This window comes from Ctenopharyngodon idella, chromosome 23, assembly GCF_019924925.1.
Source record: "Ctenopharyngodon idella isolate HZGC_01 chromosome 23, HZGC01, whole genome shotgun sequence".
NCBI classification, from domain to species: domain Eukaryota; kingdom Metazoa; phylum Chordata; class Actinopteri; order Cypriniformes; family Xenocyprididae; genus Ctenopharyngodon; species Ctenopharyngodon idella.
The window spans coordinates 1,182,799-1,198,267 of NC_067242.1; the positions used below are offsets into that span (position 1 = coordinate 1,182,799).

The following is a 15,469-nucleotide window of genomic DNA, read 5'->3' on the forward strand; positions in this document are numbered from 1 at the left end:
GAGACAAATCTCACCAAACCCAAACTTTTGAATGTCCAACAAATCAAGCTCTTAGTCAGAATAATTCACATCCATGTCGTCAGCTCAATAAAACTGTTTTCATCCCCAAGAGTAAATGTAGATTTGCTCTCACAGGAGACGAAGCGCTGTAAACAATGTCATTAACATTGCATGGTGGAGTGTTGTTCCATGCACATTAAATCCTGGACAATTATGAACTGACAGACATTTCCACTGGGTTATTGACCTCAACAGAGGAAGTCCTAAATACCGGAGTGGCCTTTGAATTTTTGAATTAACCAATCGGACATCATCTTAGCAATGAAGCCAAGAAGGACTGAGGACAGGGTAAACTTTCCCCCAGTCTGAGGTAATTTGTTGAACACACATCGCAGCAGAGCCACTAAAAAACACACTGAATGAATCCCTGCTGTGTAGATTTTATTATGTTGGCTGGTATACATTTTACCTCATGAATGAAGGATGTGATAATGAGATTTTTAAGCTGCCCTCGCAAGACTTTTGCATCTGACGGCAAGTCACTTCTGGCAGCGTCACCAGTGCGTTTTGTGTTTGGTGTAGACAGTCTGTTCTACACAAAAGAAATTAACCTTATCTTAAATGCCAGTAGTGGCTTTCTCCATTAAGCTTTTAACAGTCTAATCAAGATAGCGGGAAAGCTGTGATTAGCAGCTCAAATGATCTGTTTGGGTTTGGAGTGAGAGGTTTGGAGGAGAAAACTGGAGCTGGAGCTGAGTCAGAACAATTAGCCAATGATGTTGTGTTTGTGGGAAGGCGACATGCATTACAGTGATGTTGTACCTTAGAAATGTGATGCAGCTGCAATTCATCTGAGTGTCTAACAGTTTGCCACTTTACAAGACAGCAGGTGGTCGCTCTGTGTCCAAACAGCCAGAATATGAGCTTATGCTGATCAAAGCCAATCACAGACATATCTGATGAGCACGTGAGCACAATGGCCAATCAGAGGTGTTTACGAATCCACTCAACAGCGCTCAAAGCATCATATTTTTAAAATTTTAGTACCGACTTGGTGGTCGGTACTTTTGACAACACTAATAACGATACAAATATAGTTCTAAAAATCTTTCTAAATGTGAAAGAATATGTGAAAGAGTCCACAGTGCAACTATAACAATAACGACACAGTGAAACGATTTCGTTGGAATCACTTTCAGAACGATTTCTTCCAGCTGATGAATGATAAAAACACTGACAGTCAATCAGAGTCCATCCTGTTTTAAGGAGCCCCAGCATTGAATTCATATATATTCAATATGAAAAGTATAGCCACCAATTCATCAAAACATAATATTGTCAGGAGATTGTGTTGGTATTTCACAAGACTGACACTAATGTAACTTGCCTTTGAACACTGAATGACTGCGTCAGCAATTAGAAACACTTCAATATTCACCATCAAACACATTTTAAACAGGAAATTAAAAGTAGTAGGAACTCATTGATGCATCTGTTCACACTATCATTAAACATTCCCTGTCATTTATTTCACATCCTTCATGTAACAACTCTATAAATGGTAACTTTTACTGCGTTTTGCCTGCTTTGCTGTGAAGCTGTATGGCTATACATTTGATGGCAGGAAGGTCATATCCTGTCTTTGTTGGCAATGTTAAAAACATTTACTCCCCTAGACCTCCTATTGTCCAGAACTGAGCAGAAATTTCCACTGACTCATTTCAGCAACGCTATAAAAAAAAGCACAACAACAGTTGTGTCACTCACATGAGATCCACCAATAGCAAACCACAACCATCCAATCAATTCCCCACAGACAAAATCAAGCCCCGCCCTACATTTGTTCTTGTTCTCACTGGAAAAACGTGCCTCTACCTACATCTTTGCAAAAGCCAAAAAATGTACATAGACATAGAATTTACTGCAGTGTTCAGGTGAAATAAACACCAACAACTGGATGCACCGATCCGATATTCAGATCGGGTATCGGCTCCGATACTGCCATTTTTGCTGGATCGGGTATCGGCCGGATGGAACCGATCCAAATCCGATACTGTGCGTGTACTATTCTGTGTTATTGTTAAGATCCACAAAAGGCACAAAAACATTAAAAAGCACCATAAATTTTCCGTGCATTATATTCCAAGTGTTCTGAAGCCATTCCATAGTTTAATTTGAGGTACAGATAAATATTTAAGTCGTTAAATTAAAGTTCACGTAAATGCGTCCCTCCGCTGCGGCTGTCAGTCATTCTGCATTCAACATTCAAACTGCGTGTCGCGTTCGGTTACGACAGTCAACACAATGAAACACCCTCCATGAATCAATGTTTCTATTATTATACTTCATCTGTAGACAATGATACCGGTAATACAATACGCATCAATATATCTTCACTTTGTGCTTTGAACTTTTCAATGCGGAGCGCTGCCGCTGCGCGCTGTGACTCTTCAAGCGCATCATTCTGCACACGGGATGCGCATAAGTGCTTTGTGTAGGAGCCGTTCATATTATAATACTTCTGTGCAATGAAAGATTGTCAATAGCATTTTTTGTTCTGTCCTATTTATCATATGTTGCTGCCTCATTAAAAAAAAAAACGCTATAAATTTAAAAGAAATGTATTTTAAATTTTATAGTATAGCCTATATTTATATATAAATATATTTAGTTTACGTCATGTATGACTCAAACATTCATGAAAAACAAGCCATGAGTCATGGATGAAGGAATCAGCTGGACTCCTGTTTATTTTGAATGTCTGCCAAGCTAGTGAAGCTATTGGTTTATTTACAGTTGTCGCACTGATGCACAGTTATTTAATAAATAATTCACTACATTTGTGTCTGTTTGTTATTTTGTTTTACAAAGTTAGGAAAGTAATGTTTAAGTCAAGCCTGATACCTTGCACAAAAGAATGATCCCAGTTTCTTCCACACAGTGAGGCATACAGTTTATTAGGTAATTTAGCACTTTTTTATTATTACTACTATCGGATCGGTATCGGTATCGGCCGATACTGAATCCCAGGTATCGGAAGCTAAAAAGGCGGATCGGTGCATCCCTACCAACAACTTTTATTCCTTTTTCACACAAATGATGATTACAAATGTCTTTTAATAAGGAGTTATTTTCATTTGGTTCCTTGCATGATACCATGTTTTGCCATAGTGCATGATTTGTAAACTGATACGTTGTGATGTTTGCATCACATAAGCAGCTCCATATATTTGGCTTTTCTGACTAAGTGAACTTGCTCACCTGATACAGCACTGCTCTTGTGATGTGAATCGAGTCCTGTGAAACATGACTTGCAGAAGCAGCTGAAATAACATCGGTAAGGTTTAATGCAATGTTATTTTCAAACACCATAGAGCATTAATCTTTTTAGCGACTTTCACCAGACATTTCATTTCCGAACTACCGTGATACAACAACCAACATAATACAATGTTGCCAGATTCCCATTTACCTGTTTCACTTTGAAAGTGTCATGAAACGTGCAAGAAGTAATGTAATATTTCGCCGCAGGCACATTTTTCCAGTGAGTCTGGGTTGAAATAAACAGTGTCTCTCATGCTTTCTGAAAACCTCTACACTCAATCACCTTGGTGTCTGAGTCATGAAAGTCCAGCCTAGTGAGTTTTTTACTGAACAGTCAACCTTTTAAGGGCAATAAATGCAAATAAAAAGAGGCCAAATAAAGAAAGATGCCTTGAATAACCAACTACAAAGGAGCATTACATTTAATAGCTAAAAAGTATTCTTATATATTGAAAAATAGTATATATATAGAGAGAGAGAAAGAGAGTATCTTCCAATCTCTCTTTAAAATCTCATAGGAAGACCAAAAAAACATGTATTCACCTACACTATGCCTAAAATATGCTGGGTTAAAAACAACCCAAGCTGGGTTGAAAATGGACAAAACCAGCGATTCGGTTGTTCTTTTAAACCAGTAAATGATTTGTTTTAACCCAGTGATTGGGTTGTTTTAACCCAGCGAATGGCTTGTTTTAACCCAGCGATTGGGTTGTTTTAACCCAGCGATTGGGCTGTTTTAACCCAGCGAAAGGTTTGCTTTAACCCAGCGAAAGGGTTGTTTTAACCCAGCAATTGTGTTGTTTTAACCCAGGGAATGGCTTGTTTTACCCAGCGATTGTGCTGTTTTAACCCAGCGAATGGGTTGTTTTAACCCAGCGAATGGGTTGGTTTAACCCAGAGATTGGGTTGTTTTAACCCAGCGAATGGGCTGTTTTAACCCAGCGAATGGGTTGTTTTAACCCAGCGAATGGGTTGGTTTAACCCAGCGAATGGCTTGTTTTAACCCAGCGAATGGGCTGTTTTAACCCAGCGAAAGGTTGGCTTTAACCCAGCGAAAGGGTTGTTTTAACCCAGCAATTGTGTTGTTTTAACCCAGGGAATGGCTTGTTTTACCCAGCGAATGGGCTGTTTTAACCCAGGGAATGGCTTGTTTTACCCAGCGATTGGGTTGTTTTAACCCAGCGATTGGGTTGTTTTAACCCAGCGATTGTGCTGTTTTAACCCAGCGATTGGGTTGTTTTAACCCAGCGAATGGCTTGTTTTAACCCAGCGAATGGGCTGTTTTAACCCAGCGAAAGGTTGGCTTTAACCCAGCGAAAGGGTTGTTTTAACCCAGCAATTGTGTTGTTTTAACCCAGGGAATGGCTTGTTTTACCCAGCGAATGGGCTGTTTTAACCCAGGGAATGGCTTGTTTTACCCAGCGATTGGGTTGTTTTAACCCAGCGATTGGGTTGTTTTAACCCAGCGATTGTGCTGTTTTAACCCAGCGAATGGGTTGTTTTAACCCAGCGAATGGGTTGTTTTAACCCAGCGATTGGGTTGTTTTAACCCAGCGAATGGGCTGTTTTAACCCAGCGATTGGGTTGTTTTAACCCAGCGAAAGGGTTGTTTTAACCCAGCAATTGTGTTGTTTTAACCCAGGGAATGGCTTGTTTTAACCCAGCGAATGGGCTGTTTTAACCCAGCGAATGGGTTGTTTTAACCCAGCGAATGGGCTGTTTTAACCCAGCGAATGGGTTGTTTTAACCCAGCGAATGGGTTGGTTTAACCCAGCGAATGGGTTGTTTTAACCCAGCGATTGGGTTGTTTTAACCCAGCGAATGGGCTGTTTTAACCCAGCGATTGGGTTGTTTTAACCCAGCGAAAGGGTTGTTTTAACCCAGCAATTGTGTTGTTTTAACCCAGGGAATGGCTTGTTTTAACCCAGCGAATGGGCTGTTTTAACCCAGCGAATGGGTTGTTTTAACCTAGCGAATGGGTTGTTTTAACCCAGCGAATGGGTTGGTTTAACCCAGCGAATGGCTTGTTTTAACCCAGCGAATGGGCTGTTTTAACCCAGCGAAAGGTTGGCTTTAACCCAGCGAAAGGGTTGTTTTAACCCAGCAATTGTGTTGTTTTAACCCAGGGAATGGCTTGTTTTACCCAGCGAATGGGCTGTTTTAACCCAGGGAATGGCTTGTTTTACCCAGCGATTGGGTTGTTTTAACCCAGCGATTGGGTTGTTTTAACCCAGCGATTGTGCTGTTTTAACCCAGCGAATGGGTTGTTTTAACCCAGCGAATGGGTTGTTTTAACCCAGCGATTGGGTTGTTTTAACCCAGCGAATGGGCTGTTTTAACCCAGCGATTGGGTTGTTTTAACCCAGCGAAAGGGTTGTTTTAACCCAGCAATTGTGTTGTTTTAACCCAGGGAATGGCTTGTTTTAACCCAGCGAATGGGCTGTTTTAACCCAGCGAATGGGTTGTTTTAACCTAGCGAATGGGTTGTTTTAACCCAGCGAACGGCTTGTTTTAACCCAGCGAATGGGCTGTTTTTACCCAGCGATTGGGTTGTTTTAACACAGTGAAAGGGTTGTTTTAACCCAGCGATTGGTTTGCTTTAACCCAGCGAATGGCTTGTTTTAACCCAGCGATTGGGCTGTTTTAACCCAGCGATTGGGCTGTTTTAACCCAGCGAAAGGTTGGCTTTAACCCAGCGAAAGGGTTGTTTTAACCCAGCAATTGTGTTGTTTTAACCCAGGGAATGGCTTGTTTTACCCAGCGATTGGGTTGTTTTAACCCAGCGATTGTGCTGTTTTAACCCAGCAAATGGGTTGTTGTGTATTGCTTGCTTAATATGAACCCAAATTATGTTTGGAATTAACATTTATTAATATGTTTAATAATTGAACATTAATGAATAATAATTAAACAATAAACATTTGTTACATTGCTTATTAAAAAATGTATTATTGTTGCCTCTAGTAATTATGTGTCTGATTTTTAATTTCCAACCTATGTTGGGTTCATTTTTAGCCAGCCATATAGTAATTTTTAAACAATAGTTGAGTTAAATCAAAGACTATAGAATAACACAAGACGTGTCACTCGTATTGTTTTGAATGGGAGAAAGTGTAACGTGCAATATGGCGGAATAAGTCCTGCCTTCAAAATAAGAGCCAATCGCCGACTGGTAAAGTCATTGCGTCACTGCAGCGGCCGTTAGAAGCACCAGTTTCTATAAAAAACAGTCAGACGCGCGCCTCCGAAACGAGGCACAAGAGACGCGCGTTTAGGTCTGCGCATGCGCATTAGTTTGATCCAGCCTAAAAAATACAGTTTTTTTGTCATGATTCGAGCGTTTGGAAAAAAAAATTATGAGACAGTTGTTGTCAGATTTTATTGGTGATTTCAAACATGAAATTTAATCAAAAGCTTGGCAAACAGCTTTGGAGAATTTGATGTTTCCTCATTCAAAGAGATAGGAGCTGCACTTGCATGCCCGAGAGGCGTTTCAAAGATGGCCACCGAGTGAAATGACTTGTCTTACAGGGACTTTGGTTAAATAAAACATTTAACCCAATTGCTGGGTTAAAACAACCCAATCGCTGGGTTTGTCCATTTTCAACCCAACTTGGGTTGTTTTTAACCCAGCATGTTTTAGGGTATATCTATATTTTCCCAAGGTCAAAGATCAGTAGGACCACTCCATTTACTCAGACAGCTATATGTCGAAAGCAAACAATGGGAATATGTTTTTCTAACGCTGTGATGTGTCATCAAGGCCATGGAACCATCCAGTCATGCTTTCCTGTTTTGGTTTGTGTCTCATGGACATTTCATCCATTCTCGGCCTTCATTCCTGCCCAGATGGCAAAAATATTCCTCATCCCGGGGAACATTCCTGTTGTCATGACATAATAGGAAAAGGAGCACAAACACTCTCCATCATCTATTTTAAAGATCTTTTCATGCTTTTTGGAGCTTATGAGAGCTTGAATACTGTATGTCATAGATCAAGTGTATCTATATGGGAATGGGGTGGATAGTTTATAATATATATGCTTGTTATGAAGTCCACTTGCTATATCTACACTGTGATGTACACAACAGCAGCCTATTTGTCCTAGGAATAGGTCCAGTGAGCCGCAACAGCTCGTGTGTGTTGATACGAAGCATACTAGAGATGGCACAGGCCTCTCAGGAAGGACAGCTTGGATTGCTCAGCGACAGATGATAAACAGGCATCATTAAGACTTCTTCACAGTGGCCTTAAACATATCTCAGCTAAATACGGTCATCCTGTTCTCGATGCTGTTCTAGGAGAGTTCTTTGACTGAGTAATGTTTAAACAGCCACTAAACCATAAACCAGTAGACCATGCCACTGTCTCTCTCTTCCAGCATTGACTCTCAGGTCTCCAGCCAGTGAGGGAAAGGATGAGACGTCTTTTACCATTCTTGTTGCACATTTCCTTTGATGGAGTTTTATCCGTCGCCTAATATTTTCCAGAAATTGGAGGCAGACGTGTCAGAGTGGAAGAAGAAAAATCTCCTCACGCTGTCAATCCGAACCTTTCACATAACACAGCGTTTGAGCGATGTCCTAATACATTCCCTTACAGCAACTACATTATGCAACACACATCTGACTGAACGCCACATACACACCCAGACAAACATCGCTGCAGATTATATGAAGGAAAATCAAAATATTCATGGTAGTATCCGAATAGTATTGTCCTTCACATTATATATAAAAGAGAGAAAGGAAGACTGTCAGACAGCTGGGTTTAATTATTTGATCGCTTAATTGGAAAAATTCAGACACTTGATTCTGTTCTACTCACAAATGGCGATCTCTGTCTTCTCCAAATGTCTAAGGAAGAGCGTAAAGCCAAAGAATAGGAGGAAGTCATTTTTATGATATGGTGAGAGTTTAGCCGGCTAATTACTTTCCCACTTAACCTCACTAAATCAGTAAGAGATCCTGTCAAGAAACCCTAAAGAAATGTGATTGTATGATAGACTTCAGGAAATGACAGCTAGAATTTAAACAAGTTGGATTAAAAATGGACAAACCCAGCGATTGGGTTGTTTTTCACCCAGCGGTTGGGTTAAATGTTTGCCCTACCTGCTGGGCAGTTTTATTTAACCCAACTATTGTTTAAAAATTACTATATGGCTGGCTTAAAATGAATAGTTGAGTTTAATAAAACTACCCAGCAGGTTGGGCAAACATTTAACCCAACCGCTGGGTAAAAAACAACCCAATCGCTGGGTTTGTCCAATTTCAACCCAACTTGGGTTGATTTTAACCCAGCATTTTTTAGAGTGTATCGACAAATTAAAGGTCAGACAATTAGACTAGTGGTCGACCAATTATCGGTCTAGCCGATTATCGGCGGCGATATTAAGCATTTTTATGGTTATCTGTAATTTTCAAAACCGATTTGCCGATAAAATAATTTAATTTTGAAATGCGCTATTTGGCTCTGATGCAGCCAGCTCTACTGAAACTAATTTGTTGCTTGTTGTTGTTTACTTCTTTAAGTTTTACAAAATGTTTACAGAATGCTGCTGGGTTCTCTTTCCATTGCACAAAAGCTTCTTTATAGTGGAAAAAGCTTCTTCAGATTATTAAAATGTCCTTTGAACTAAGAAAAACATGGTTCTTTTAAGAACTGATGGTTCTTCCAAAAAAAATGGTTCTTCCATGGCATTGCTGCGAAAAATCCCATTTTTAAGAGAATAAACCCCTCATTGACATTAGGAGGCCATGACATATAAAAGCCAATGTGGGACATCTGGTCAGGATGCCAAGGTTAAACTCATAGAGAACTTCAAAAACCTGAACCTCAAAATGAACATCTCATTCAAAAAGATGTTGCCTTTTACAGTACAGTAGTTTTCCCAGGAGGTCTTTAGTCCAGGACTGAACAGCTTCAGTGGAAAAGCAGTCAAGAGTCTCAAGATCTCGGGTTTGTTTTCTGAGAGTGGGTCAAGGTTTCGAATGTTTTAAGACAATTCTTCAACAGTTGGATCCATTACAGAAGGTTGGCCTCCATTCCTGCGGTTAATACAAGCTGTCAGCATCCACACTAGGGCCGATTCTGAAGTTAAGAAGATAAGTAACTGTAATACAAACTAAACAAGAACAGAGGAACCAAAACTACAGGAAATCAAAGCCCTGGAGAACATGACTAAAACTCTCCATTTGCATCTTTTTGCATTGAGCCAGGCTAAAGTTGGGTCAGTGTGATATAAAGACCGCTTGAGGGAAATTGAGTGGGAAAAGGTGTTTGAATCCAGGTAGATTCCGCACTCTAAAAAATGGGTTAAAAACAACCCAAGTTGGGTTGAAAATGGACAAACCCAGCGATTGGGTTGTTTTAACCCAGTGATTGGATTAAATGTTTGCCCAACCGCTGGGTTTGTCCAGTTTCAACCCAACTTGGGTTGTTTTTAACCCAGCATTTTTTAGAGTGTACTGTACTACATTTAACTGGCACATTAAACAAGAGCAGCCAATGGCAAACTCTGGACACAGCAAGAGACCTTGAGCAAGAGGCCAAACGCTGTTTAAGATGTGAAGTTTGTGCATCAAACAAACATTTGAATTAGAAAAGCAGCTGCTCTCTCAAAAAACATTCAGAAGGGTCGTTTCTGTGGCAACAGCTCTATTTCCTTTGTGTTTACAGCTGGGGCTGGAAATATTTGTCCCAAATCAGTCCGTCTGCTGGCCGAGCTCTGCACAATGATCTATCATTATATATTACAGGAGTTCTTGTGAAATTTGAATCACAAAAGATCTCAGGAGCATAATCTCATGCCACGCTCTTTCTTCTAGCTTACAAGGAAAGTTCACCGTAAGATTAAACATTTGTCATCTTTTACTCACACTCATTTCATTTCATGTTTTAAAGAATGTTTCAGTGATTTTTGTCCATGCAATGAAATGCAATGAGATCTAAAACAACATTAGACCCAAATGACTTTGATTGCTTTGAATGTGAAGGTGACGACAGAATTTTCATTTTCAGGTGAGCATTCAGAAGCTTTTTGTCTGCATTTGGTGTAATGTGTCACATATCAGCTGATTTCCAAGCAGAGAGTTATTGAAGCCATGCAATCCCTTAAAACATATTAAGTTCATCATGAACATAACCCGAGGTCAAGAATGCAATCCTCTGGCACACGTCCCATCTGGAGTGAGAATGAACAGCTCTGCATTATTTTACAGATGGAACACAATACAGCTTTTGTGGACATGATGTCATCCTTAGGGAAAGATTTCTCGAGTTTCGCCGCTTGCTATAATGTCAAATTGCTTGCTGTTTCGACCGAACAGAGTAACTGTGCCAACTATCTGTCATTATGAGGGTAATTGAGGTAAAGAATGGGGGTTTATCCCACTATGGCACCTTCTGTGACCTTGAGCTCCCTCACAAAACTATGAGCCTCACCTGGATACAGTAATGGAGCCATTGTGCCTTAAAACTATTAAGGAAAAACTATATAGCACAAAATTAACAGAAATCCATATGGACATCATAATGAATCATTGCATCAACGAGAAATACAGAGAAACAGCCTGCCTGTAATGAGTGATTATGGGTCTGGTATCACCCTGAAGGGGTTTGGTTTTTAATTAGGCTACTACACAGCTACTTACAAAATACATGTACAAAACATTGATTTGGGATGAATCTTAATTGTAGATTAAAGTTTACATTAGCAGAAACATTCAAATGCAAAAATATGGAGCCCTGCACATGACGTGCAAGAAAAAAGTAAATCGTGCGCACGATTTACTATTTTGTTCCCTCGATTTGCTAAATCGTGCACACAATTTACTATTTCGTTCCCTCGATTTGCTAAATCGTAAACACAGGATTTACTATTTTGTTCCCTCGATTTGCAAAATCATACACATGATTTACTATTTTGTTCCCTTGATTTGCTAAATCATGTGCACGATTTACTATTTCGTTCCCTCAGTTTGCTAACTCGTGCGTACGATTTACTATTTCGTTCCCTCGATTTGCTAAATCGTAAACACACGATTTACTATTTTGTTCCCTCGATTTGCAAAATCGTACACACGATTTACTATTTTGTTCCCTTGATTTGCTAAATCATGTGCACGATTTACTATTCCGTTCCCTCGATTTGCTAAATCGTGCGCACAATTTACTATTTCATTCCCTCAATTTGCGAAATCGTGCGCACGATTTACTATTTCATTCCCTCAATTTGCGAAATCGTACACACGATTTACTATTTTGTTCCCTTGATTTGCTAAATCATGTGCACGATTTACTATTTCGTTCCCTCAGTTTGCTAACTCGTGCGTACGATTTACTATTTCATTTCCTCGATTTGCAAAATCGTACACACGATTTACTATTTTGTTCCCTCGATTTGCAAAATCGTACACACGATTTACTATTTTGTTCCCTTGATTTGCTAAATCATGTGCACGATTTACTATTCCGTTCCCTCGATTTGCTAAATCGTGCACACAATTTACTATTTCGTTCCCTCGATTTGCAAAATCGTAAACACAGGATTTACTATTTTGTTCCCTCGATTTGCTAAATCGTGCACACAATTTACTATTTCGTTCCCTCGATTTGCAAAATCGTAAACACAGGATTTACTATTTTGTTCCCTCGATTTGCAAAATCATACACATGATTTACTATTTTGTTCCCTTGATTTGCTAAATCATGTGCACGATTTACTATTTCGTTCCCTCAGTTTGCTAACTCGTGCGTACGATTTACTATTTCGTTCCCTCGATTTGCTAAATCGTAAACACACGATTTACTATTTTGTTCCCTCGATTTGCAAAATCGTACACACGATTTACTATTTTGTTCCCTTGATTTGCTAAATCATGTGCACGATTTACTATTCCGTTCCCTCGATTTGCTAAATCGTGCACACAATTTACTATTTCGTTCCCTCGATTTGCAAAATCGTAAACACAGGATTTACTATTTTGTTCCCTCGATTTGCTAAATCGTGCACACAATTTACTATTTCGTTCCCTCGATTTGCAAAATCGTAAACACAGGATTTACTATTTTGTTCCCTCGATTTGCAAAATCATACACATGATTTACTATTTTGTTCCCTTGATTTGCTAAATCATGTGCACGATTTACTATTTCGTTCCCTCAGTTTGCTAACTCGTGCGTACGATTTACTATTTCGTTCCCTCGATTTGCTAAATCGTAAACACACGATTTACTATTTGTTCCCTCGATTTGCAAAATCGTACACACGATTTACTATTTTGTTCCCTTGATTTGCTAAATCATGTGCACGATTTACTATTCCGTTCCCTCGATTTGCTAAATCGTGCACACAATTTACTATTTCGTTCCCTCGATTTGCAAAATCGTAAACACAGGATTTACTATTTTGTTCCCTCGATTTGCTAAATCGTGCACACAATTTACTATTTCGTTCCCTCGATTTGCAAAATCGTAAACACAGGATTTACTATTTTGTTCCCTCGATTTGCAAAATCATACACATGATTTACTATTTTGTTCCCTTGATTTGCTAAATCATGTGCACGATTTACTATTTCGTTCCCTCAGTTTGCTAACTCGTGCGTACGATTTACTATTTCGTTCCCTCGATTTGCTAAATCGTAAACACACGATTTACTATTTTGTTCCCTCGATTTGCAAAATCGTACACACGATTTACTATTTTGTTCCCTTGATTTGCTAAATCATGTGCACGATTTACTATTCCGTTCCCTCGATTTGCTAAATCGTGCGCACAATTTACTATTTCATTCCCTCAATTTGCGAAATCGTGCGCACGATTTACTATTTCATTCCCTCAATTTGCGAAATCGTACACACGATTTACTATTTTGTTCCCTTGATTTGCTAAATCATGTGCACGATTTACTATTTCGTTCCCTCAGTTTGCTAACTCGTGCGTACGATTTACTATTTCATTCCCTCGATTTGCAAAATCGTACACACGATTTACTATTTTGTTCCCTCGATTTGCAAAATCGTACACACGATTTACTATTTTGTTCCCTTGATTTGCTAAATCATGTGCACGATTTACTATTCCGTTCCCTCGATTTGCTAAATCGTGCGCACAATTTACTATTTCATTCCCTCAATTTGCGAAATCGTGCGCACGATTTACTATTTAGTTCCCTCAATTTGCTAAATCGTACACACAATTTACTATTTTGTTCCCTTGATTTGCTAAATCATGTGCACGATTTACTATTTCGTTCCCTCAGTTTGCTAACTCGTGCGTACGATTTACTATTTCGTTCCCTCGATTTGCGAAATCGTGCGCACGATTTACTATTTAGTTCCCTCGATTTGCTAAATCGTGCACACGATTTACTATTTCGTTCCCTCAGTTTGCTAACTCGTGCGTACGATTTACTATTTCATTCCCTCGATTCGCGAAATCGTACACACGATTTACTATTTCGTTCCCTCAGTTTGCTAACTCGTGCATACGATTTACTATTTAGTTCCCTCGATTTGCTAAATCGTGCGCACAATTTACTATTTAGTTCCCTCGATTTGCTAAATCGTGCATACAACTTAGTAAACCGAGGGAAAAAAATTGTAAATCGTGTGCACTATTTAGCTTACTACTTTTTTCCTGCATGTCATGTGCGGGGCTCCATACAAAAACATTGAAATCAACATTAAAATAGTTAAATTACCTCAGAAACAGAACAGGGTTTCATTTCTGTTGCCCCCTAGTGAAGTTCGACTCATTTTCACGAATCGATTCAGTCGAAGTCGTTTCAAAGAATCGCTTCGAAAAAGCGATTATTTAACGCCATGACGCAATTACGTCATCCCGTGACCATGACGTCCAGTTCACACGCTCGAAAACACCTAAATAACTCTGTGTGAAGCCACATGTTGCAGCCATGATTCAGTTCATGTAAACAATCATTTAGAAACTAAATATAAAGCCTTTACATTCAACAGTAGGCTACTAAAATTCATTTGCATCTCTCGGCTGAAAGAAACGTAAGTTTTTTGCGCGTTATAAAATGCTGTCACTTAATAAAATCAACTCCGTTTCGTCGGTAGGACAGATTCAATCAACTCACAAACACATCTATTAGTCCATTAAAGTAACTTACTTTTTGCCCCATCAGTCAAATTTCCCAGCTGCTTTTCCTAATCCTCTTGTACTCGCAAAATTGTGCATAAAACCAATGTCGGGCTTCCCACAGGACAGGTTCAAAAGACACGATTCATTCTCAGTTAAACGAGGCCGATTCTAGATCGGTATTGCAAACCGGTTCGACAGATTCATTAAGAAGATCCGATTCAAAAGAACGAGTCGTTCATTAATCGGACATCCACCACCGCTAACCATATTTTCTGCAGCATATATATATTTGTAGAACATATAAATACGTCTGGTTTAATTTCTCAAAGTGTTAATGAAGTGACATACCTGAGTCGAAGGAAAAGGCGCTCGCGGGAGAACAGAAGCAGCTCACAGTAATAATGATCCTCCAGATCCAAACTCTGCTGATCAGAAATACAGATGAAGATGAGCTGAGGCCAGATGTTTCTCAAAATGAAATGAATGAAATATAGAAAGCACATGGCAGTGGAGGAAAGTTCATTCACCTGAGCGATGAAACTCTTGCACGAGCCATGTCTCGGGTTCAGAAGGTGTCGGTCCCGTTAGAGACTCGGTATCTCTCTCTCCGCACACCCACCGGGACTGAGAGCAGCTCCACGTGAACAAAGGCAGTCTCAGTTCGGACAGACTCCCTCAAACTCTGAAATACGAGCCGTGGAGCAGCACCCCACCTCCTCAACCTTCCACATCCAAATGATTCAGATTTAAATCCCTCAACAAACATCACACCGTTCATCTGTGACTTCACATGCTCTCTCCTCTTCACATGGGGCTGCTTGTATGTGACTGCAATCTATATAGCAGGATGTGCTTCATGAGACAGAATAATGTAGTAATGTATTTGTGTTACCTTGCAGAAGCCAAAGCATGAGAGATAGCCTATATAAAATACAGTAGTCTCAAAAAGACACAAAAGCATCTTAAAAGTTTTTCTCCGAACTAACTTCACTTTTCTGAGATTGTACATGTAAGTTCATACTCTGTCCTAAAGA

At 39.6% G+C, this 15,469-nt stretch overlaps 1 protein-coding gene across 7 annotated transcripts in view; it reads right to left on the bottom strand.

The window, feature by feature from the left end:
• The window catches only part of col15a1a (collagen, type XV, alpha 1a), an 80,147-nt gene extending 64,948 nt beyond the window's left edge, over nt 1–15,199 (bottom strand). For 3 of the 7 annotated variants that reach the window (XM_051882879.1, XM_051882878.1, XM_051882877.1), the window contains exons 1-2: nt 14,963–15,182; nt 14,784–14,860 (exon numbers count right to left, since the gene is read on the bottom strand). In XM_051882879.1, coding sequence (XP_051738839.1) covers nt 14,784–14,860; nt 14,963–14,991 — 106 coding nt within the window. In that variant the 5' untranslated portion in view covers nt 14,992–15,182. Of the gene's footprint in view, nt 1–14,783; nt 14,861–14,962 lie in introns of all 7 variants that reach the window. The other 4 variants (XM_051882881.1, XM_051882875.1, XM_051882874.1 and 1 more) reach the window with 2 other exon arrangements.
• Nucleotides 15,200–15,469: the final 270 nt, after the last annotated feature.